The 25290-nt window shown below is 36.0% G+C and overlaps 2 protein-coding genes across 2 annotated transcripts; both read right to left on the bottom strand.

Annotated features, from left to right (window-relative positions):
• Positions 1-18: 18 nt before the first annotated feature.
• CYP86A8 (cytochrome P450, family 86, subfamily A, polypeptide 8) lies at positions 19-2231 on the bottom strand. Its single transcript, XM_078963561.1, has one exon. The coding sequence runs from the start codon at positions 1884-1886 to the stop codon at positions 306-308; it is 1581 nt and encodes a 526-aa protein (XP_078819687.1). The 5' UTR covers positions 1887-2231; the 3' UTR covers positions 19-305.
• Positions 2232-21933: 19702 nt separating this feature from the next.
• On the bottom strand, positions 21934-24873 carry ORC5 (origin recognition complex protein 5). The gene is made up of 4 exons (XM_078962792.1): positions 23903-24873; positions 23413-23805; positions 22245-22545; positions 21934-22146 (listed from the first exon to the last, which is right to left on the bottom strand). Exons 1-4 carry the CDS (start codon positions 24721-24723, stop codon positions 22096-22098), a joined length of 1566 nt encoding a protein of 521 aa, XP_078818918.1. The 5' UTR covers positions 24724-24873; the 3' UTR covers positions 21934-22095.
• Positions 24874-25290: the final 417 nt, after the last annotated feature.

The following is a 25290-nucleotide window of genomic DNA, read 5'->3' as shown; positions in this document are numbered from 1 at the left end:
AAAATAAAAATAAAATAATTATTGTTAAAAATTTATACGGTTATTATTTATCTTTCCATAATGGAAATCCAAATAAGACTATTATGGCACAATAATAAATGAAATTGTACCTACAAGATGTAAAAATAATAAAAATTGCATGTGACCATATTCAAAGCACAAGCTCAACCCGAACCCGAACCCAAATAAAAATTTAATAGTATTCAAAATTCAGACCTACCTCATCAAACTTTATACCGATAAATCAACCCAACCACCAAAATTAAACAACCCCAACCACCGCCGTCGACTGCTGTTTGCCGCCGCTAGTCGACACCTTCTTTCTCTTTCTTCACACTTTCCATAACTGCCCTCAAATCCCTCTGAAACACATTCACCTTTAACCCATACTTCATGAACAGCGTCAACGACATCTTCTGCTCCACCTTGTGCCCCGGCACCACCGCCAGACGGTGGCGTAGCAACACCGCCGCCGCTATAGACTTCATCTGCAAATAAGCCAAGTCCTTCCCAAGACATATCCTTGGTCCGGCATTAAACGCTACAAATTTATACGAATCATGCCTCACAAATTTTGTGCCGTCGGCAGACAACCACCTCTCAGGGCGGTACTCGAGACAGTCTTCACCCCAACTTGACTTCATCCGGCCGGCGGAATATATTGAATATGTAACTGAAGATCCCGCCGGAACAAAAGTTCCGTCCGGCAGCACATCGTCGGAAACAACATGTTTTGAGTCCTCCGGCACCGATGGGTATAGTCGGAGGGTCTCCGACAACGCTGCCTTCAGATAAACCAGTCGGTCCACCTCTTCAAAACCTAATGGCTCATCTGTCCATTTCGCCACGTCATCGCCACGTGTCTCCAGCAAGACGCTAGAGATTTCTCTAAGAATTTTGTCTTCCACTTTTGGGTTCTGAATCACCAACCAGAAAAACCAGCTCATCGCCACAGATGACGTGTCGCGTCCAGCTAGGATGAAGTTGAGTGCCACGTGTTGCAAGAACGTATCAGAATAGGATTCTTTCATCTTCATAAACCTTGATAACAAGTCATCATGTAAGCCTCCATCTTTAAGCTGACCGGACAATTCATGCCTGCGTGTAGTAATGATGCTCGACAAATACTCCTCCACGTGAACAAGGCTTCGGCTCAAGCTGACCTCCAAACCAAGCCGGAGCCATCGCCTCATTCTCCAAATGACTTCGGGGAAAATAAACCGTTGCAAGGAAGCCTCAGTTGCCCGATCAAAAGCCAATGCAAAGCTATTGTCGGGCAACTCAGGGGCCAACGTCTGTGGGTCTTTCCCGAAAGCCAACCCGCAGATATTATCAAAAGTGATTCGTAACAAAAGATCTTGTAGATCTACAGGCTCGGCCTGGACCTGAGCCCGTTCGAGAATCGGACAGAACCGATTCTTGATCGCTCGAGTCACCCATCGAGCCATCGCTTGTCGGAGTGTCCTGGTTGTGAACTCGAGTGCCGCCGTCTTCCTTTGTAGAAACCACGTATCGCCATCCGAATTAAAGATCCCTTTTCCTAATAAATCATGGAAAACAGCTTGCCATGTTGGACCCTTTGGGTAATTATCAAACCGGGTTTTCAGAATGTGTTCAAGATTCTTCGGGTCGCAGGTGACGGTTACAAGACCTTGTTTTCGGGCTAGAAACGGGACTGCACAGATACATGTTTGATAGGTCCCGTTACAGGCCCGAAGATTATCTGCAATCCATTCGTGCAACCGATCTGAATTCTCGATCAGTCCCGGAAGACTGCCGAATAATGGCCATACACGTGGACCCTTTAATGACCGTGAGATGAAAGTAAACCATAGCAGATAAGCAGTCACAGCAAGAAACAACACCAGAGCAATAGATACATCCATGGTGTATCTATCACCTTCTTCCCGCCAAAATTCTTCAAATAAAATTCTGTGAAAATCAACACCACCCAGATCAGATTCCGCTTCAACAAATTATGGGTTTCGTTTATTTCAACCAAAAAATCGTTCTTTTAGTGAGAGAAAGCTTCAAAAATGTGAGTGAGGAATGCTTAATCCGACTAGCATTACACCAACAAATGGAATTTCAGAGAAAATAAATAGATCAAATTACAGAAAAATCAAGCTTGATTATAACACGAGTTACAGAGAGAAACGAAGAATACTACTAGAGAGAGAGAGAGAGAGAAAAAAAAACAGGGAAATAGAGGGAGAAGGAGATGAGCGAAAAAGAGTGGAAACTGAGGTGTGATTTATATAAGCATGTGGTTGAGAAGATGGGAAGCAATTACTGTGACAGAGTGTTTAACATCTCTCTCCTGTTTTCAGCCATTTGATATGAATCGCCATTAATGCAAAAACAGAGGTTCGTTGTAAATGTATTTATGAATTCAAATAATCAAAAAAGAAATAAAGGTGTTTCATCATTTTTTTTTTTAAAAAAATTTGAAAACCGAAACAAGGAAACCCAATTAAACCCATCAATCTCTCGATCTATCTCTTTTTTTCTCTCTCTACAACTAATGCAGCAGTGGAAGGAGCTGGCTGACTTTAATTTCATTCATTCAAGAGAGATAGGAAGATTTAATGAGTCCAGTTTCAGTTGAGAAGAAACCCAAGTTTTCGTGTGTGTGTGTGTGTGAAAGAGGGAGAGAGAGAAACAGAGAGAGAACTTACGTCGGAAGAACTCTGTTTGAATGTAAAGATATTATGGGTTTTCTTCCATTTTTAATATACATTTGGATTTTGGACCAAAAGAAATTAAATATAATTAAATTGTTAGCGTAGGCATAGTAAATTATAAGTATAAAAAATATATTTCAACCGATTTATACTATGAAAAATACATCTTTGAATTAAAGTTAAATATTCGTTTTACGAATTTATAGTTAAATAAATATAATAATAAGATACCGAAAAGAATATTTACTTTTAATTCAATTTCTTAATAGAGATTTATACCTTAAAAATATGTTTTATTATGAGTAAATTTCATGGATGTTTGATGATATTTGCTAGTTAGGATTTGGTGAACTAATTCATCAAAGAAAACATATATAAATAAAATTTTGGTTTTCTCAAATGTATAAACTCCTATTAGGTAACCAAGATTTCACCCTTCTAGTTTTACATTACTCAATGATGGACTATGAAATTGTGTTCGATATTTGACGTTGTTTTATATTTATGCCTTCATATCATTTTATATAATCTGATTTAATATTTGTATTGCAGTTTTTTAATCAAATAAAAAACTCGAATATTTAGTATATGTTTACTTATTGACAACCATCATTTATATAAAAATAATTTTAAATTAAAAAAAAAACTAAATATACGTTTATTTTAGATCTTAATTTGCCATTATACGCTTATCTTAGTTTGTTAAAGTTCTGTTGTTAGTAATCTATAATAATAATAATAAATAAAAGATTTGCTATTGCATTATTATCCTATTCAACAGCAGCTTTGACTTGTTATTTAAGTGGTTTTGACTATGGACTTGGACTTCCAACTACTAAAAAATTTAAATACTTCAACCATCTCATTAAAGTTAATAAATTTTTACTTTGACACATAGCTAAAACAGCTGTTTTATTTATCAATTATTTTAATAATTATCAACAAAAATATAATATGACATTATCTTACTATTTATTTTTTACAAACCTGACCGATATATAATTTTGTCTAAGTTTTATAAAAGTTATATAATAATTTTAATGTATTATCTATCTTTATAACTATAACTTAATATTTTTTATTATATGTATAAAATAAAGATCCGATAATTATATTTATAATTCCGTAGTAAAATATGATGTATTTAAAAATGACTAATTGAATGAGAATGGTTTATAAAATATTTTATATAAATGAAGATATATTAGTGAAATTTTATAAAAAGATACTAAAAAAGTAAATAAATTGGCATGTCATTTAACTTGATATTAAAATTAATGAAATAACATACTATTGGAAATACTATAACACATATTAAAAGATTGAAAAGAAAAATATTGAAAGATTGAAAAAAAAAATGACGCTAATATAACTTTGAATTATAAAAATAAAAACTTAATATAACACCTTACAAATGAAAACAATGTCAAACATTATATTAGGATTATTTGGATTATAATCGTAGTAACAACAAAATATCTTCTTTAAAACAATACAAAATAAATGAAATATATTTTTTAATAAAATATGTCATGATTACTAGTAATCAGTATTTGACTTAAATTCTTGTCAACAAAATATTGAACATGTCGTATAACTTTATATTTTTTTATCATATGTTTTATGTTTAAGTAAGGATGTCAAATATATTGCATTTTTAATATGACTCAATACAATAAATTTCTATATCATCTGATTGTTTGCTTCCCGGTGTCTTTTATTTTACAAATCATTCTGTTTTCCTAAAAAAAATAATTGTTTTATATTCAAGAAAGAAAATTTGTAAATTTATTAATACTTTTACATAAACTCTTGCATATGGATATTATATTTTATGAAAAATAAAGGTCAACGTTTGTCTCAATACAATTGATTGACTTATTTTATCTATCTCATTAATCCACAAACCAACAAAGACGTGAAAAAGAGTCAACCTTTCTGACTAAACTCTGAAATTCAAATGCCTAGGGATAATGATAAAAATTAAAAGTCAACTCTCTGAGTTTTTGTATTTAAATCAGAGAAAAAGTCAACACTGTCGATATGCCTCTTAATTGAAGTTTGAGCGTTTGAGATTGGGCATGATTCTCAGGTGCTTCACTTGTTTGTACGACATGCTTCGAGAGTTGTACTTTTCCTTATATGTTATATTGACTTCCTAATTTTTTCAGTTTCTGTTTCCAAGGATAAATGTAACATCTTTTAGTTTAGGTTTGGAGGAACGGGCTCGGCGATTAGGCATGCTCGGCAAACACCGTCTCACTAGAGTAGCATGTCGAGACTTTTTCAATGAAACGACATTCGGTCACCCAAGAGAGAAAGAAACTTATTCAATTCAAACACTATTTTCTTTACCCCAATACACATTTCAACTATTAAAAAAAACAAAACCAATTGTTTTTAAAAGCAAAATCCTTTTTTTTAAACATATTTTCAACCACTATAAATATACATATCAATCTCTGATTCTTATCACACTAATAGTGTATGGGGATCATCACACACATAAAGTTGAAGCAACACCATTAAAAGGAGTCCAATCATAAACAATAAACTCAAATACCTTTCAGATCGATAGTTCTCAACAAAGCTGACTACTAGGCAAAACCGGAAATCAATATATTAAAAACAAAAAATCATCTATATGGATTCTCAGGCACTATCGTACAAAACACAGAAAAAATGCAACATTATTATATTGAAGGGTACTACCCTTACAACCCATTGACATTTACAACACCCATTTAGAAAAACAAGAAATCAGACCATCTCGTTTGTATATAAGACTTTCGATCACCACCAATGTAGAGTTTTCGGAACCCAAGCAATTTTACTACCCTTCTAATCCACATCTAACTTAGGCATCACAGAGCAATATCGGGGTCCATCCCTTAATATCGCTTTCTAACCTAGTGTTTATCCATTTTTTGTAGTGTGCCTTCTAGATTGCACATTAGAAGATGATCACTTCGTCTTGCTATCAAGCATCCACGAGGCTATGTATCAATATTGGCGCCATCCGTATACAAATATGCGAGAAAAAAATCTAGTTCCATGTCCCATATTAGGCTCAACTTTCAGCCCTATCAACTCAATCCCATCATTCACCCCTATTACAATGACAACACCAAGTGTCGTGCTACCAATGATAGCATCATCCCTACTAGCATAACCAACTTCATCCCGAGCACACATACAAAAAGAAGGAGAACCAAATAGGAAATCATCGGGTAAAAGGAATAATGTTGTAACACTCATAAAATTTAAAAATTTTAAAACGTTTACATAAATCCAAAAACCATCATTTATTACATATTATTTTCAAAATAGGTTTCACATCAGAGTTTTTCCCAGAAATCATAGCATAAAATACGAGGAGGTGCATGATCAAGCTTTTGCCTTTCCACAATCATCTAAAGTACCGAAAACATAACCAAAAACTATAAATCCAGAGCTTAGTGAGTCCTCCCCAAAATATCACCACATAAACATAACCAACAACAACATATACACATGATCCGTCAGCCTGACTGGTCTACTTCACAGGGCCTTCAGCCTTTCTGGACCGCTCCTGAGCCTTTGGTATGACTGGACCGCCTCGTAGGGCCTACAACCTATCCAGACCGCTCGTCGGGCCTTCGGCCTAACTGGACCGCCTCAACCCAACCGTACATACACAAGTCAACATATACATAACTCATAAACACATAATCAATCAACAGGCAAGCACAGATCATACAGATAAATAAGCATAACATCATCCTATCCACCAATATATCAATCTAGCATATCGTAACAACACAATAGTATCCTAAGATAACTAGGATAACAACCCAAAAAGGTCGGTATTGGTGCCTTCGACCCATAAGTACAGTGAGGAAAACTCACCTCACAAGCAGCACTGACCGATAAGATCCAACTCTCAAATCTCAGCTCCTGACTCGAATACCTACAACCAACATGAGACCATCTCTATCAAAACCAAGAAATACCCAAAATACCCTCAAAGCCAAACTTGGTCAACCATGGTCAAAGTCAAAGTCAACGATCAAGGTCAACAATCCATGTTGACCCAACTCATCGAGTGCACCTAGCAACTCGTTGAGTTCCTTCAGTACTCAGAAAGTCGAGAAAACCCTAACCAACTCGCCGAGTTGGCTGGACAACTCATCGAGTTTTCCACCTGCCAAACACATCCGGATGATACTTCGATTCCAGGGACTCTAAGACTCAGATCTGAACTCCAAATGTGTCTTAAAGGATAAAGTTTCAAACTTTATCCTTTGAGACATCCTAAATGCTCAAAAGCTCTTACCTAAGGCTTGAGAACTTAAAGGCTTAACCATTAAGCCCAAGACCCTAGAGATCTGGAACCCATCCTTTCTAAAAGAGGTTATAACCTCAAAAACATCCCACATTTATAGATATGCATGTCCAATGCATGTCTTGAAGCCAAAATGGGCCAAAAGGGGGAAATATGCCATAAAATACATGCATGGCATCAAATCTTAACAAAAATCCAGATCTAACCCACTATGAGGCCATCTTGCGCGGGAGATTCATAAAGTTGCCAACTTTATCATTCATGCAACAACCAAGAATAAGGAGGAAAAAGGGGCAAAACTCAACATCTAGCTAGACATATAGATAAAAATCGAATCTTGAATACTCACAACAGTCCACAAGCGCGCTAAACTGGAGACTAAAGGCTTATCTTGCTAGATCCTTTCTTCCTTCACATAATTTTCTCCTTCTTTTCTCCAAAATGCCATAATAACTCACAATATGAGTGGAAATGAAGATTAGGGCTCACAAGGTTGATATTAGGGTTTGGAGGCTGATAAGAGATCAACCTCAAAGACTTAAGGATGTTATATAGGGTGTAAACCCTAAAATTTAGGGTTTCTCATCCAACCGCCAACTTGTTGAGTTTTTCCTTACCAACTCGTTGAGTTGGTCCAAAGGGGCCCACGGCCCGGAAGCTTTCAACACGTCAAGTTTCGGCCATCAACTCGACGAGTTCCAAGGGGATTTTTCCTTTAAAGAAATAAATCATATACATGGAAGTAGGGATATTACAACTCTTTCCCACTAGAACTAGGATTCATCCTCGAAGCCTGTTGCGGTGAACAAATCCGGATAATCCTCTCGCATCTCGGCCTCTGGCTCCCAGGTCCACTCAAATCCCTTCTGATGTTGCCACTGCACCTTTACCAAAGGTACCTGCTTGTTACATAGAACCTTTACCCTCCTTTCCGAAACAACCACCGACCTCTCGACATAGTTTAGGCGCTCATCAACCTGAATATCATCTAATGATACTACGGCATCCTTGTCCAAAACGCACTTATGCAACTGCGATACATGGAAATTGCTATGAATCTGACTGAGCTCCTCCGGAAGATCCAACCTATAAGCCACATTGCCAACCCTGATAATAACCCCGAATGGTCCAATAAACCGAGGACCCAACTTTCCCTTTTTCCTGAAACGAATCACACCTTTACAAGGTGAGACCTTCAACAACACCATGTCACCGACCTGAAACTCCAACTCAGATCGGCACCGGTCGACATAACTCTTCTGCTGACTCAGAGCAGTCTGCAATCGCTGCCTGATCTGTTGAATCATTTATGTAGTTTTCAGAACCACCTCAGTTCGACCCATGACCCTGTGACCAACCTCGCCCCAATAAACTGGTGTACGGCACCTCCACGCATACAATAGCTCGAAAAGCGGAGCCCCAATACTGGAGTGGAAATTATTATTGTAGGGGAACTCTGCAAGCGGTAGGTAGGAGTCCCATCTCCCACCGAAATCAATGAAGTAGGCTCGCAACATATCCTCAAGAGTTTGAATGGTCCGATCGTTCTCACTGTCAGTCTGAGGATGATAAGTTGTGATGAAATGCAGCCTCGTGCCCAGTTCCTCATGGAACTTCTGCTAGAAAGGGGAGGTGAACCGAACATCAAGGTCTGAAAAAATAAAGATCGGAACCCAATGTTGAGTAACGATCTCGATGAATATACACATCGCCCAACCTCTCGGTCGACGAGCTCTCTCGAATTTATAGAAAATGGGCACTCTTTGTCAATCGATCCACGATGACCCAAATAACATCAAAACCCCTTTCCGTCTTCGGCAACTTGGTGATAAAATCCATCGAAATCTGCTCCCATTTCCACATGGGAACCTCCAGTGGTTGCAACTTGCCATGAAACTTCTGATGCTCGGCCTTGAACATCCTGCAGGTCAGACACCTCTTAACATACCAATCGATATCTCTCTTCATGTACGGCCACCAATAACTCAATCTCAGATCCCAATACATCTTGGTAGCCCCCGGATGGATAGAAACACAAGACTTATAAGCCTTATCCAATACAATCTGTCTAACCCCACCAGTCACATGAACCCATACCCGACCACAACGGGTTAGCAAACCACGACTGTCCGACATAAATATGGTAATCTCACCCCTAATCCTATTGATCTTCCAATTCTCCTATCGAACACCCTCAGTTTGAGCCTCCCTAATAAAATTTACAAGTGGAGAATCCACAGATATCTTCATACATGTCATCTCAACAGAAGGTCCAATCGACTTACGACTCAGGGCATCCGACACCACGTTTGCTTTACCCGGGTGGTAAAGGATCTTACAGTCAGAATCCTTGACTACGTCCAACCACCTGATATGCCTCATGTTCAGGTTCGGCTGATCCATAATATGCCTCAAACTCTTGTGATCTGTGTAGATAGTATAACGAACCCCATAAAGATAACGCCTCTAAATCTTGAGAGCGAAAACCACCACTCCCAACTCAAGATCGTGCATGGGATATCACGTCTCATGTGACTTCAGCTGCCGCGAAGCATTCGCTATCACTCATCCCCTATGCATGAGGAATGCTCCTAAATCGGTGATGGATGCATCACATAAGATCACAAAATCCTCAATTCCCTCCGGGAGGGTCAAGACTGAGGCCTCACAAAGTCTCTGCCGAAGGGTCTCAAATGTTGACTGCTGCTCAGGGCCCCACCGTAAATCTACCCCCTTCCTCGTCAGACGAGTGAGGGGTACTACAATCTTGGAGAAATCCTGAATAAATATTTGGTAGTACCCGACCAAACCCAAAAAACTCTTGATATCCGAGGGAGATTTTGGAATCTCCCACAACATCATCACCTCGATTTTGTCCGGATCGACCAAAATCCCATCTTGGTTAACGAGGTTTCCAAGGAACTAAACCTCTCACAACCAAACTCGCACTTCGAGAACTTAGCATAAAGTCGTTCTCGCCTCAAAACCCCCAGAAGCTCGCGAAGATACTTCTCATGCTGCTCCCTGGTCTTGGAATACACCGGGATATCATCAATGAAAACAATAACTAAGCGATCGAGCATCATCTTACATACCTGATTCATCAAATCTATAAATATTGTCGGCACATTAGTGAGCCCAACGGCATCACCACGAATTCGAAATGCCCATAACGAGTCTGGAACGTGGTTTTCTCCACGTCCTCCTCCCTGACCCTGACCTAATGGTATCCAAACCTCAGATCTATCTTGGAGAACCAAGATGCTCCCTGCAACTGATTAAAGAGATCATCAATCTGTGGTAAAGGATAACGGTTTTTCATCGTCAACTTGTTCATCTCCTTATAATCGATGCATATCCAGTGTGAATCATCCATTTTTGACGAAAAGAATCGACGTTCCCCACGGAGAACTGATCGGACGGATGAACTGCTTGCCTAGTAGCTCCTGCAGCTGAGATGATAGCTCCTACGCAGGCAATTTCAATCTGTACGATGCCTTGCAATAGGGGTCAGACCTGGCACAAGGTCGATCCTAAACTCGACTTGCCTCTCAGGAGGCACACCGGGTAACTCCTCTGAGAATACATCGACGAACTCCCTAACAACCGGAACATCAGCCACTGACAACTGATCCCCAACCCCGCGTATCCAACACATAAGCCAAATAACGTGCACACGTGTGATGAATATAATGTCAAGCCCTGGCTTCCGAACAAAACCATGAACCCAAAGTGGTGCCCTCTCCATAGATAACCAATTCTCCCCCACTAGGGGTTCGAACTACCACCCACTGGCCCTCGCAGTCGATCATCACACCAAAATGGCTTACCTAGTCCATACCCACGATCACATAGATACCCCTCATGGGAATAGGAATCAAATCAACTAGAAAGGGTACCCCGAAAATCTCCATAACGCAACCCTGATAAATTGAAGAAGCAGAAATCTTGTGTTTGGTGGCGATGGAAACTCACAACGGACACTCCAACTCCCCAATGGGCATGTCAAACTCTCTACTAAAATCCCGAGAAACAAAAGACCGACTCGCATCCGAGTCAAACATCACTAAAGCAGGTAAGGAGTTCACTAAGAACATACCTAACAGACATACAAACATATGAACATACCTAATAATATATGATGATTTAGGGTAAAAGAGTAAACCTAAATTAATTATGAGAAATATTGGGTAGTATCTTCTTATGAGTACAAGTGAGATATAAACGAAGAATAGAACTTTAAAATATGTCATTAATCTGGGAGCATGGATTAGACATTGGCATTTGTCCTTAGTCCGAGAGTATCGATAGGACATAGTTATTTTTCATTAATCTGAGAGTATGGATTAAGACATAGTCGGTTTTCCTTAGTCCGAGAGTATGGATAGGACATAGTTATTCGTCAATGATCCGGGAGTATGGATTTAGACATAGACAACTGTCCATTTTCCGAGAGTATGGAATAGGCACAGTTATTGATCTGAGAGCATGGATTAGATCCGGGAGTATGAATTAAGTAAAGAGGTAAATTTTAAGGTTCGAGAGTACGAATAGTGCCTTTGTGAGGATCAACAAGGTGGGGTAAGAGTTGCTTATATATGGTGAAATTGTGTATTTTGTGAGTTCTAAAATATATATGATATAACATTGTGTAATTGAGATACCTATGTACTCACCAGGTTTCCCAACCTAACTCACTCAGTTTATTTGTATCACAAGTGTGATATGAAGCTACATTACACTGAGAGATTAAGAAGATGTAGATCACTATTGTAAATAAATGTAAGGTATGTTTATGCTTATGTTTCCGTATTGATGATGACCTTCCAAAGTTTTAAAAGGAATAAAATACATTTCTTTGGAAATTCTTTGATAACGTATTTATCATGTTTTTCTGGGAACAAATTCCGCAACATATTTCTTTAAAAGATACTATGATTTTTAAAATAAAGCATAAACAAATCGGTATTTTCTGGCCATGAAAATGGGGATGTCACAGAGGCCTCACGGCAAGGTGCAACCGCTACCTATTCCCATGTGGAAATGGGAAGAGATCACCATGGATTTTATCACGAAGTTACCTAAGACTGCGCGGGGTGTGGATTCCATTTAGGTTATTGTGGACAGGTTGACCAAGAGTGCGCATTTTATCCTGATTTCCAAGAGTATCTCCACCGAGAAATTAGTAGATATTTATGTGCGGGAGGTGGTAGTCAGGTACGGGGTACCGATATTTGTGGTCTCGGACCGTGATGTATGTTTCCCCTCCAGATTCTGGAGGAAGTTTCATGAGGAGTTGGGCACTCAATTGCATTTCAGCACCACTTACCACCGCCAAACTGATGGTCAGAGCGAGCGAGCGATCCAGACGCTCGAGGATATGCTTCGGGCATCAAAGGGAGTTGGGATACTTACCTTCCTTTAGCAGAGTTCTCATATAACAATAGTTATCATGCTAGTATTGACTGAACCCCGTTTGAGATGATGTATGGTTGGAGGTGTAGGTATCCAATTTGTTGGGGCGAGATTGGATATCGAGTTATAGGAAGCACGGGGGTGGTGCTTAAGACCACCAAGTTGATTCAGCAGGTGCGTAATAGATTGCGAGTCTTGCAGAGCCGTCTAAAAAGTTATGCTGACGGAATTTGTTCGGATCTCGAGTTTCAGGTGGTAGAATTTGGTTTTGCTGAAGGTGTCACCTTGGAAGGGTGTCATTCAGTTTCGGAAGAGGGGCAAGTTGGGGCCCCGATTTGTTGGACCGTTCAGGATTTCTTATCGAGTCAACAGGGTCGCTTATCGATTGGATCTTCCGGATAAGCTGACTCAGATCCGTAACACCTTCCATGTGTCTCAACTCCGGAAGTGTGTATCAGATGAATCTGTAGTTATTTCTTTGGATGACATTTGGGTAATTGAGAGCCAGAATTATGTTGAGAATCTCATAGCAGTTCTGGATAGAAAGACTAAGGCTCTTCGTAACAATGAGGTGAAGTTGGTGAAGGTGCAATGACAACATCGGAGAGGATCCGAATGGACCTGGGAGCAAAGTACGAGATGAGAAAGAATTATCCTGATCTTTTTGCATCAGCAGACTTTAAGGACGAAGTCTAGTTCAAGTAGGAGAGATTTGTAATGCTTGGTTTTGGTATGAGCTTATTCTTCGAATCATTTATATTTCCTTTGGGACTCGGTGAGTTGGAAGCTTCAACTCAACGTGTCAAGATGACTTTGGCCGCAAAAATTAATGAACCAACACGATGAGTCGAGGTGTCTCAACTCGTCGTGCTTGCGGTTAGGAATGAAACCCTAATTTTTAAGGTGTTACACCCTATTTAAATTCTTTAATTCCCTTGGCTGACCTCCTTACCAGCCTCCTCTGTCCAGAAACCCTAATAGTGTGTATCATCTTCCTTTGTGAGTGTGTGAGCTTGTGGAGGGCCTTGAGTGTTGATCTTTTTCTACTCTTTTGAAAAAGCTTTGAAGTTGAAGGTGTATAGCTTGTAGGGAAGACTTAGATCTAGAATTTCCCCACCTGTTGTAGTCTCTTGGAGGTATCAAGTTTATACTTTGCTTTGTGATCGTTTAGATCTCTTTGTTTTGGGGTTTTATCTTGATTTTGGGCTCATTCTCAGGTTGTCTAAGAAGTTGATTGTTCCAGGGGTTGTTATGTTAGACCTAACCATTTTATGGCCTCTTTTAGCTTAAAGTTGCAAGCGTTACTAAGTTCTAGGTCCCATTCATGCAATAAGTCCTTTATTAAGCCCATCTTGAGCCTTGGGGTTTCTTTTTAGCATGCATGGACATAAAGTTGGAATCTTTACATGATTTTCCAGTCTTTGGATGCCACATCTATATTTTGGGACTATGTCTTGGGACTTTAAAGGCTTAATGGGTCAAGCCTCGCTCTAATGAGTCTAGGGTTTGAGTTTGAATCATTTTGATGGTTCCTAAGGGTAAAGTTGGAAACTTTACCCTTCTAGACATCATTTTGGAGGAGATTTGAGGTTTAGAGTTCCTAGATTCGATGGAAACAACTTAATGCATTAAGCTGTTGGATTTCTGGCTAACTCGGTGAGTTCATTAGTGAACTCAGCAATTTGATAAGATTTTTCCCGATCCTTGAAGATAATGGAGAAACACGGCGAGTTGAAGGATAACTTGGCGTGTTGGGTCAACACGGGTCGTTGACTTTGACCTTTGACTTTAGTCTTTGACCAAGTCTAACTTATACGGGGTTTGGGGCATTCTGAGTTATATTTAAAGAATTGTTTCTATTTAGGGGTTGAGTAGAGCTGATATTTGGAGACGGGACGTTGTCAACTATCGTTCAATATTCAAGGTGAGTCTTCTCACTACACTCATGGGTCGATGGCACCAAGGCCAACCCATTAATTGATATGATATGATTAGTAATGGAATAGTTTGCTATTTAATATATGTGTAAACTTATGTGAAGACCATGGAAGGAGCCCATATCACTTGGCAAGACCATGGGATGAGCTCATGGCTCGGGGATACAAGACCATAGGGGTAGCCCATGCATTCCAAATGAAGACCATGAAGGGAGTCCATGGCATACTTATATGTATGTGTGCATGACATTATGTGATTTTATGTTTTGCATGTTTTGGGAAACTCATTAAGCGCGTGCTTACAGTTTTTTTAGATGTTTCAGGTACTTCTAATTCTAAGGGCAAGATACCGGCTTGATGGTGTGACATGCATTCTCCAGTATTTTCATATTTAGTTTTGATACTCTGATCTTTTAAAACATTGTGGTTATGCATTGGGGTTTTTCGGAAACAGTTGTGGTTGGTATTTATGATTATAAAATTTCAAATTTTCTGTAAAATTTTAGGTTGTTACATCGGGAATACAAGACCATGGGGGTAGCCCATGGCATTCCAACTGAAGACCATGGAGGGAGTCCATGGCAAATTTATATGTATGCGTGCATGACATTATGTGATTTTATGTTTTGCGTGTTTTGGGAAACTCACTAAGTGCGTGCTTACAATTTTGTTGGATGTTTCAGGTACTTCTAGTTCCAAGGGAAATGGCCCGGCTTGATAGCACGACATGTATTCTCCAGTGTTTTCATAATTAGTTTTGATACTCTGATCTTTAAAAACACTACAGTTATGTAATGGCATTTTCTGGAAACAATTGTGGTTGGTATTTATGATTATAAAAGTTAAAATTTTCTGTAAAATTTTGGGATGTTACACATAATCATGAAAAGAAAATATTGCAAGTAGTATCCGAATATACTTTATCTTGGATTCTGGTGAGTACATTTCCCCACAATCAAGTTTTTGAGTCCGAGTGTAACCTTTTTCCACCAACTAGCCTTGAATGTGTGTATATTCCCATCCATACCGGTCTTCTTCTTGAAGATCCATTTACACCCTATTGTCTTAAGAACATGTGTAGGATCAGTCAAATTCCAAACTTATTCACCCATGATAGAATGAATCTCAATGTCCATTGCCTTTTTCATTTGACTGCCTCAGGGTCTTTTATTGCTTCTTTTTAGTTAGCGGGCTCATCTAGATTGCCAATGTTCTATCATTGTCAACATATCCCCATCCACAGTTATATGTAATCCGTAAAACTTGGGTCGTTGGATAACCTTATTGGATATGCAAAGAGATAAGGGGAATTTTATTTGGTTCAATAGGTTTTTCAACCTTTGGTTAAGAGCTAGTGTCAACTATAGGTTCATTGTTGGTTGACTCTAGTAATTCCTCAAGTTCAATTTGATTCCTACTGACCCCTTCATATATAAATTCTCTCTCAAGGAACACTCATCTTCGAGATATAAATACGATGTTTTCATTGGGTTTGTAAAACAAATATCCAAAGAATCCTTGTGGATAACTGATAAAGTGACATCTCTTAGATTTGGATTCAAGTTTGTCTAAGGTTTCACAACGAACGAAAACCTCACAACCCCATACCTTAATATGGTTTAGAGAAGGAACTTTTTTTGTCCATATTTCATGTGGTGTCTTTGCAACCTTCTTAGTTGGAACAAGGTTTAAGATATGAGCAATTGTTGTAATTACATATACCCAAAACATGATTGGTAAAGAAGCACGACTCATCATACATCGTACCATATCCTATAGGGTGCAATTTATCCTTTCAGAAACACTATTCAATTGTCGTGTTCTTGAAGGAGCCAATTGTGAGACTATTCTATAATTTATAAAATTATTGTAGAGCTCGATATTATATGTTCGTGTTTAAAATGCCAAAACCAGTCACGCCATTCAAAAAAATGCCAAAACATGTAAATTATGCACTTGGGTCTTTACATTCTCAATTTTTTTGGGGGTGGTACTGAGTTCGAAAGAAATATTCCTAGGGTTAAATGGATTTTGGTTTTTTGGGGGTGGTACTGAGTTCAAAAGAAAGATTCCTAGGGTTAAATGGCTTTTGGTTTTAAACTCTAAGGAAAAAAAGGCGGCTTGGGAATTGGAAGTTTAAAAGCTATCAACTTGACTTTGCTTATAAAATCGAGATGGCATTTTCATAATTTGGAGGATGCGTTATGGGTTAAGGTGATTCAAAGTATCCATGGTATGCATGGTGGCTTAGGTTCGTCTTCTCCAAAACCAATTGGAGAGGGTGTGGTCTAACCTTGTGAAAGCCTTGATAAGTTGGATGCTCTCCAAACATATCCACATTCATTTTCATTAGATGTCTTGGAAATGGTAAAAATACTCGTTTCTGGAATGACATTTGGATTAGTAATGAAAAACTCTATTCTCGGTTCTTTAGAATTTATGCTTTGCAACAGGTGAACGATTGTTGGGTGATAGATAGATGGACTGAAATAGGTAGGGTTTGGAGCTGGAGTCGCCAATTCCATTATGGTAGGGTCATGACTTCTTAGCATGCGTTGTTGATTGTTACTATTTCACATGTTACATGTGTTGATAGGTCGGACAATTGGGAGTGGGGTATCGATCCAGTGGAAGGCTTTATAGTTAATAATACTAGAAGATTTATTAATTCCAAAAATTTAGAGGAATGGGTGCACGATACGAGATGGTACAAGTTTGTCCATATTAAACTTAATATTCATCTTTGGAGAAGCATCTTGGATAGATTACCTACTCGTAATAATTTGGTGATTAGGGGTATATATCTCAATTTTGTGTTATTCCCTTTATGTTTTGTTCATATTTTGTAGAGTGTTGTGTGGTAAAAGAAATATGGAGAAAAGTTCTTAAGTGGTCTGACCTTCATTTTCCTTTGTTCACAACGGTCTAGGAGATCATGAAGTACATTAATGGTATTTTAGTTTCGGGGTTGAAATGAAGGAAGATTGAAGTAATTGTTATCACAACCATTTATGTTATTTGGTCAAATAGAAATAGTGAAGTATTCAAGATGAACAACATGAGGAAGAGTCATATTTTTGAAGGTATAGTTATTCATTCTTTTAATTGGTTTACTAGAAGAATTAAGAAAAATTGTATTACTTGGTTTAAGTCGTAAGAATCTTTGTAATTGATTTTCCTCTCTAGCTCTTGTTAGTTTTTATAATATTATGTGTTTGTTCAAATAAAATGTAGGAACAAAAGTTTACATTTTAATATATTATTTTTTGTTAAAATTTTAGAAAGAAAGTTAAATTAAATATTAATTTTCACAACGATTTGAACCCGATACTACATTTTGGAAGGTAAACAACATTACCGATTTAACCACATTATTTTTTTGTCTTAAGATAAATATTGTTTGAAATATCTTTTCTAGTCATATCTTTCGGATAATCTTTAAATAGTTTTAAAGTAAGGTGTATGAGAGCATCATCTTTAATGGTTACATTATGTTATGACTTAAAACAAATTACACATCATCATTTAATCTTGACATCTAAATAAATGAATGTACCAATAGTTAACGTTATTTACTTAGCTTTGTTTTCATAAATTTAACTAATTTACCCTTATATTTCTAAAATGTTTTATAAAACTTCATCATCTAATTAGTTTATTTTTAAACAAAAATAATATTTTAATATGATTATATAAATACAAATATATCTGTTCATTATTTATGTGCGTAAAACATAAAAAAAATATTATGTTATAGTTACAAAAATAAAATAAAAACATTGAAAACATTATATTATGGTCATAAAAATTATATTTATAAATAAGATGCTATTAAATAGTTAATAGGAATAACTAATTAGTAAAGAAATAAAAAATATTTAAAAGTAAATTATAATAAAAAAGATAAATTGAAATATGGTTAAAATATAACAGGTTAAATGTATAAATAAAAAAGTAAATTGATCACTTAATATATATTGAATGGATAAAATAAAAGAACAAAATATAGCTACTTTAATGGTAATAAATTGTCAAAGTAAAAAAATACATTGTAATAAGTTAAAAAAAACCCTTTAAATACTTTAATTAATCATCCACTTTAGAAACTAAATATATATTTGACGAAAACCTTACTTCTTTTTTTAAACAACAAACTAACTAACCTACTCCTAATAACCACCTATGTCTCCACCGATATTTAAACCCATGACCTCTCATATGTGAGGATCACAGAAGTTGTGAAAATGGCTCTTTAGTAATTCATGTATACAAAAAATTATGATTAAACGATAAATTATGAAAACCAGGCCCTTTTTAATATATGATTTAATAAAAACTTTTATAAAAATTGATTAAAATAATTAATTTTATTAAATTAGAGCACGAATGGAATCAAATTTGCAACTAGTTTTTGAAAGATGCATTTCTACCATATCATCTAAAACGCCTATATTATTAAATTTATATATAAAAGTACTTATACATTACGTAATAGAAATAAATTTGGACGCCTTTACTTTTTGCATGGCTTGGGGCGATCACGCTGCTTGCCTACCCATTTGGTTGGACATGTACTTTACAAAACTCATCAGACGGTAACAGTCTCATAGATGATGCATGCAACTTTTTGAAACAATATCGACGAATCATATCAAACGTTGAAAAGTTAAACTGAAACTACAGAAGAATATAATAAGAACTAAAACTGTAGTTTACTCTATTTTATAAAAACAATATAAAATTAAAAAAAAAAAAGATATCGAAATTTATAAATAATAATAATAATAATAATAATAATAATAATAATAATAATAATAATAATAATAATAATAATAATAATAATAATAAGTTATAATTAGTTAATTAAAATATATTGTAGATTTAAAATATCTTAGAAAGCCACTCGTTTCTTTTACATCTAAAGCCAAAACCATATTTCAATCAATAGTCTAAAATTAACTATTATGATCATGTGCATATCAATCCATAGTCCCAAATTAACCCATAAACATATTACTCCATAGTGTCAACAAGCAACCACTTGTTCCATGAAATGAAAAAAGTAATTCACAATCCATGTGCAATGTATAAATATTACCTCATGGTATGTTTGGATGATGGTGTTCTTTCAATTATGAGAAAAAGAGCACAAGCAACAAGAAAAAAACAATAAAGCATATCAATACTACCTCTGGTAAATAATATCCGTATCACATTATCAAAAATCATTATTAAGTTTTCAATTAACGTAACATGGAATTAAATGATATCCACAAAAATACAATTTATTGGTTTAGAGCTATTACAAAAGGCCATGTGGCACCATGCATCAATGTTTCTCATTTCTAAGACTCGAATCAATGGACCCAAGAATAAATATGGTGTACAGAATTGGGTTTGAGATCAGTGGACCCAAGAATAAACATGGTGTACAAAATTGGGTTTATGATCGTGCCTGAATCATTCCGTTTTAGTTCACATAAGCTAAATCGGACACGAGCATGGATAAGTCGTTGTAACTGGGCCCATAAAGACCGGTCATGGTTGGTTCACCGAGATAAATCAAATTCAAAACTTACCACTCATAAAAGTTTGGGCAGTTAGTAAATCTCATATCATTGCAATCAAAATCAACAATTGTGGCTGTTAATCTTTCCACCATGCAAGTATGCCCAATTTGTCATAAGGCATGTTTGGATTTATTGGGAACATGTCGTACATTATTTATCATAAGGCATGTTTGAATTTAGTGGGAACATATCGTACATTTTAGAGCTCCTAGGTTTTAAATACTGGATTATATGATAATAAATGTTCTCTTTGATGTATTTAACAAGTTGATGTTTCGTTAAGAAAGAAACGTTTGAACATTTTGACTTTTTGACTGACTTATTGAAAGGAAAATCAACACTTAAACCAACTGAGAACATAATTTTTAGATGGGTTGGAGAAAAACACACATATTTGGATCTTAAATAGATTACCCTTCTTGTAGATTTGAGGACAGAGGTGAGGCTATTGCAAGTGAAGGTGGGTTACTTGATACACCAAAAAAAATATTTGTATTACAAGTAATTAATAAAAAAAAATTGTGACCTATCTTAAAATTTGTAGATGACATACCTTAATTTATTTGGTATGGACTTTTAGCCCATCTTTTGTATTAAAATGGTACATTTTTTTAGTTTATTTCAAATATTGTCCACCGTGAATTAACCTAATACCTTTTAATACAAATTTGATGCGAATTGCTCATTTGTTTCTAGCAAATTCGCACGGCACAATCACGCAAATCGCAAGGAACAACCGAAGAATGAAGTCGCTCCTATCGATCACTCGATTAGGCCGCATGTTCTCCTCACTCCGGCCACCGGTAGACTCACATTCACATCGGTTTTGGCCCACAATCTGCATTGCTTTCATCTTCACATAAGGTTTTAACTTTGAAGATTCTTAATTGTCAACTTGTGATTGATAATGATTGCCTTCTACGGTTTACCCTTCTTCTAATCTTCTTCAAAGTTATGAACATATATAATGAAATCAGAAGTCCAAGACATAATCAATTTGATGTTTAATCTCTAATATTGGCGCCAACAATAGGCTTTGTATGATAGGTTTCATCACTTTATGTGGTATGTTTTAATATGGGTTGTCTTTGATTTAATCAATATAATTTCATTTGATTGTTTTTATTTCTCAAATTAATGGATAATTTAGTGTCATATATTGAAGAAAGTGTTTTAGATAGTATTAGTAATGATACGATTATGGATATATATCAAGATATTAGATCTCTTAGGATACAATTGTAATAACTTTAATTTTTTTTATATGATTCGACCCATTACTAGTATTTTTTTAGTTATTTCATTTCTATCGGGTTCACCTAAATAGTGATCTACATAGATTTCTAATTCTAAATAGTGATCTACTGTAGGTCATGATGTTTTAAAAGCGTCATTATGCAAGTTCACAAAACATGTATGAAAAATCAATACATGTTTATATCATTCACGTTTAGTACTTTCGGTTTCTTTGCCCTATAGGTTGTAGAACTTCTCAATAGTCTAATAAATCATGCATAATAATATTATGACTCAGATCTATAGATATAGTTTTTCAAATGAATTTTTTGTCATTTAAAAATGATACCGACACAACTTATTGTCCGTTTTTTTCTTTCTCCCCTACCCGTCCACTAAATGTCATTTGGATTACTGTTAGGGGACCCCGTGCTTTGTTAAAACTGTTTATTTGAATATTCCAAAATCTTACTAAAAGTCTAAAATGATTTATTTGGTTTTGAGCAAATATTGATCTTTTTTCTTTTCGTAAGAATTAAGTCACAACCTATTTCGGTTATTAAAACGTAGACTTCGTCAACATTTATATGGGACTCAAAATAAGTGTTCAAAGTTAAAAAGAAACAACTATAAATCAATTGTCCAAATTAACATATTGAACCCTAATTCAGGTCAGAATCTTCAACTTTAATTCCGACCAATTTAATTAAACTCGTTCATCATGTTGACCAGATTAATTAAACAAATTAAAAATCTCAAACCCGAGATTATTTACTGCAATATGAACCTCATACTTCTCATACTGATAAAGCAACAAGCACTACAAAGAGATAATTGGTTTTCTTATAAGCTTCAAACTACAAAATATAAAATTTTGCAACATACGATAGTTGACCTTCAAATGTCAAAATCTGACTTTTTCAAATGGACTATTTTCTATATAAGTACTTTGTGAGTGGAAACTTGAGGCTCTTTGCTACCTGCACAACAAACAGAAAACTAAGAAACCCACAAAAAAAGAAAGAAAAAAGCAATTTTTATAAAAAGAATCATAACAATGATAGTTTAAAAATGTTACTTTTAAGGCCAAATCCTCGCTGATTGTTGACCTGTATCGAGTTGAGCCTTCCAATGGACAGCTTCCACCTTTGCTTATAAAATTAGCACTGCAAAGACTTGATACCTGTAAAAGTATGTCAGACATAAGACTCTTGTCTTCTTCTTCTTCTTCCTCTTCTTCTTCTTCAAGTGGATACTCTGAACCTGATGTGATACACTGGAAAATAGCTAACAATCTCTCCAATGGAAATGTTCCAGGGCCTTTCATGAACTGTTCTTCCTCTAAAGCTTCCTTCAATTCCTTTGATTTTTCTGAGCTCCTGTACATGAAAAGGGTTGTTGAGGATTTAGATGTTTGGTATGATGGAATGGAATTAGAAAGGAATAGAGTGAGAAATGTGAAGGAATGGATTGTTACATTTTATTGTCATGTTTGGTTGGAGGAAAGAAATCGAATGAGTTTATATAAATAAGGTTAAATCCAGCAAAAAGATATATAGATTAATAGATTGCATATAAACATATTTCATGTTGTCCAATGCATGGAATGAGCAACGTAACAAGTCATTCAACAATCAACATGTTGTTTTGTTATGTATGAATAAAAATATAAATGAAGGTAAGCTGATAAATAATGAAAAAAATATGATTGTATAGAAATAAGCTTTAATCAAATAAAAATATGTGCTTAATAAATTGTATATATAACTGTGATGTCATGTGAAAGATATACTACATTGGTGTTAAAAAAAATATACTACATGTGTTTCAGATAGTTAAAAAAAATAGTTTTATATATCACTTCAAAAATTATTTATAGTAATAAAAAATCAGATACCATGAAGCTTTAGAATAGAATTATAATCAATAAAAATGTTTTTAGTTATTTTTTGAAAATAACATAAAAAAAAATAATAATAATAATTTGAAGATTATATAAGTAAAAGAAGATTATAATTATAATATATCATTCCATTCCAACAATAAATTAGCAAAAAGAAACACCCCTCCCCGATGGAATGCTCTATTCAATTCCTATGTGGCAACCAAAACATGATTTTTTTTTTTCATTATGCCATAATGCATTGGGACACTTAACTTATGAAGGGAGATAAAAGTGGAAACAGAGATACAATGAGTTACAATATCAAACTATTTAATACCAAAATAATTATCAAACCACTTACTTTCTCTTCTTTTTTTGATTAGCAGGACCTCCAGTCGAATCAAAGAATGATGCATCAAGAGTAGCAGGATTTCTGGAAGCAAGAAATGCAGAAATAACAAGATACTTTGCGGAAGTAGACATATGAAACTCTATCTCATCAATGGAATCAGAAGCTCCAGATTTCTTCTTTTTCATGTTGACCTGAGATGACATGGTTGTGACTCTTAATATCTCATTGATAGCAGGAGCAATATGAGGTTGAAGACAATTCAACAACTTTCTCTTGTTTTCTCCAACAGGATTAACCTCCAGATCATCTAAAGGCTCACAGAATTTCTTAAATAGCGGTGATAAACCAGCCGATAACTCATCAAGCTTTCTAGTTACCCGACAGAAAGGCTTCAACACCAAACTGTTGAACAAGAAAAAACCGAATTATATGTAGGTGTCATAAAAGACTCAGTATATAAAAAGGAGCAGAAACTCATATAAGAAACTAAGCAACTTACTCAAGAAAAGCTGAGTAGAGTTTTGGGTTTGGCTGGTTTCTCATCAAGATTTGTCTAAGAGCGTCTTCTGTATAATCAGGGAAATAAACAGGTATAGGATCAACAAAACCTGTATCTGAATAGAAGGTATCGAGTGAAGAGCTACTAACAAAAATCAAACCAACATCAGGAACCTTCAAAATATCATGAAGCTTGAACAAAAATGGTAATATGGTAGAACTTTTGTCCCAGTCTCTGACAAGCTCTAAACTATCGAAAATCAAGTAAACCATACTTCCATTCACGGATCCTCCCGAAGATTTCCCCAAATTAACTTTCAGACTATCTACAACACCCACCAATGCTTCCTTCAATAGATTAACAAAATCAGCTTGCTTTTCACACTTCTTGGCACTCGAATAGCCATTAATTTCGCTTTTCCTATGAAGCAGTAGCTGGTTCAGAATGTTTTCAAACAGTTGGCGTGCATTGTAACAGGTCCTGCAGCTTGAGTAGACAAATGGCCGGTTTAAGTGACGGAATACCTGGAGAATCGTACTTGTTTTGCCATTCGATGCGCCGCCGTAAACAAATATCGGAGATACAGGAGAATCCACCGGACCCAAAAGGCGTACAAGTTCAAAGATTTGGTTTCGTCTTCCGGGTAGACTAGAAATCAAATCATCATAAGTTAAGGGTTCTTCTTCTCCAAACACGAGATCACGAAGCGTAAGGGGTGGAAGATTGATGGTTGTTGTAGCGCTTTCGATCGCATTTGGGGTGCAAGATGATGATAATCTCGTTTTTCTTTTTGTAACCTGCGGACTGTCTACTTTGTTCATTCTGAATTCTTCAAAAAACAAGCACAAAGCTTGAATCAAGTGGATATGCGGTCAATTATGCAAAAATAATAATGCTGATTGGCTCGATCGTTTGGTTTGGAAAGAAACCCTAATTATGATGAATGGGGAGGAGCATTTTCCCGCCAACGAGACGGGATGAAATCTGTAAACTGGTTCGGGTCTTGATCACGTGATAAAAAACTTGGACCGATGTCATCGGACCTACGTTAACCGGTCACGGACCGGCCCTAATGCTTCACTGATTTATTAGTTTATTTTATTTTTTGAAATAATAGTAAATAGATAAAATTCCTGTGATATGCATTTTTTGAGGGTTTTAGTATAAACACGATTTTTTTTGATTGATGGTCATTTTGAGTTAGTTTCTTTGTGTTTTTGGTCTCTCAGTAAACTAAAAAGACTGTTATGCCCTTCTTATATATTTTTTATATCTTTTCTATTTAATTTAAATGAAAAATAAAATAATTAACTAATTTGGGGCCCACATCTCTCTCTCTCTTCCAAAAATCAATAACCCACCATTCCAATTCATGTATGTTTGTTCTT

The sequence above is a fragment of the Lactuca saligna genome, chromosome 7 (assembly GCF_052625555.1).
Source record: "Lactuca saligna cultivar CGN05327 chromosome 7, ASM5262555v1, whole genome shotgun sequence".
NCBI lineage: Eukaryota > Viridiplantae > Streptophyta > Magnoliopsida > Asterales > Asteraceae > Lactuca > Lactuca saligna.
Note: the sequence above shows the minus strand (reverse complement) of the source record. Positions and strands in the feature narration are given on the sequence as shown.

Bases quoted from the DNA above. Each gene is read 5' to 3' on its own strand.
- CYP86A8 (XM_078963561.1), bottom strand. From the start codon at position 1,886: ATGGATGTATCTATTGCTCTGGTGTTGTTTCTTGCTGTGACTGCTTAT.
- ORC5 (XM_078962792.1), bottom strand. From the start codon at position 24,723: ATGAACAAAGTAGACAGTCCGCAGGTTACAAAAAGAAAAACGAGATTA. The intron at 22,546-23,412 runs GTAAGTGGTTTG...TTTCATGTACAG, and splicing joins AATCAAAAAAAGAAGAGAAA to GAGCTCAGAAAAATCAAAGG. The intron at 22,147-22,244 runs GTAACATTTTTA...TTTGTTGTGCAG, and splicing joins GCGAGGATTTGGCCTTAAAA to GTAGCAAAGAGCCTCAAGTT.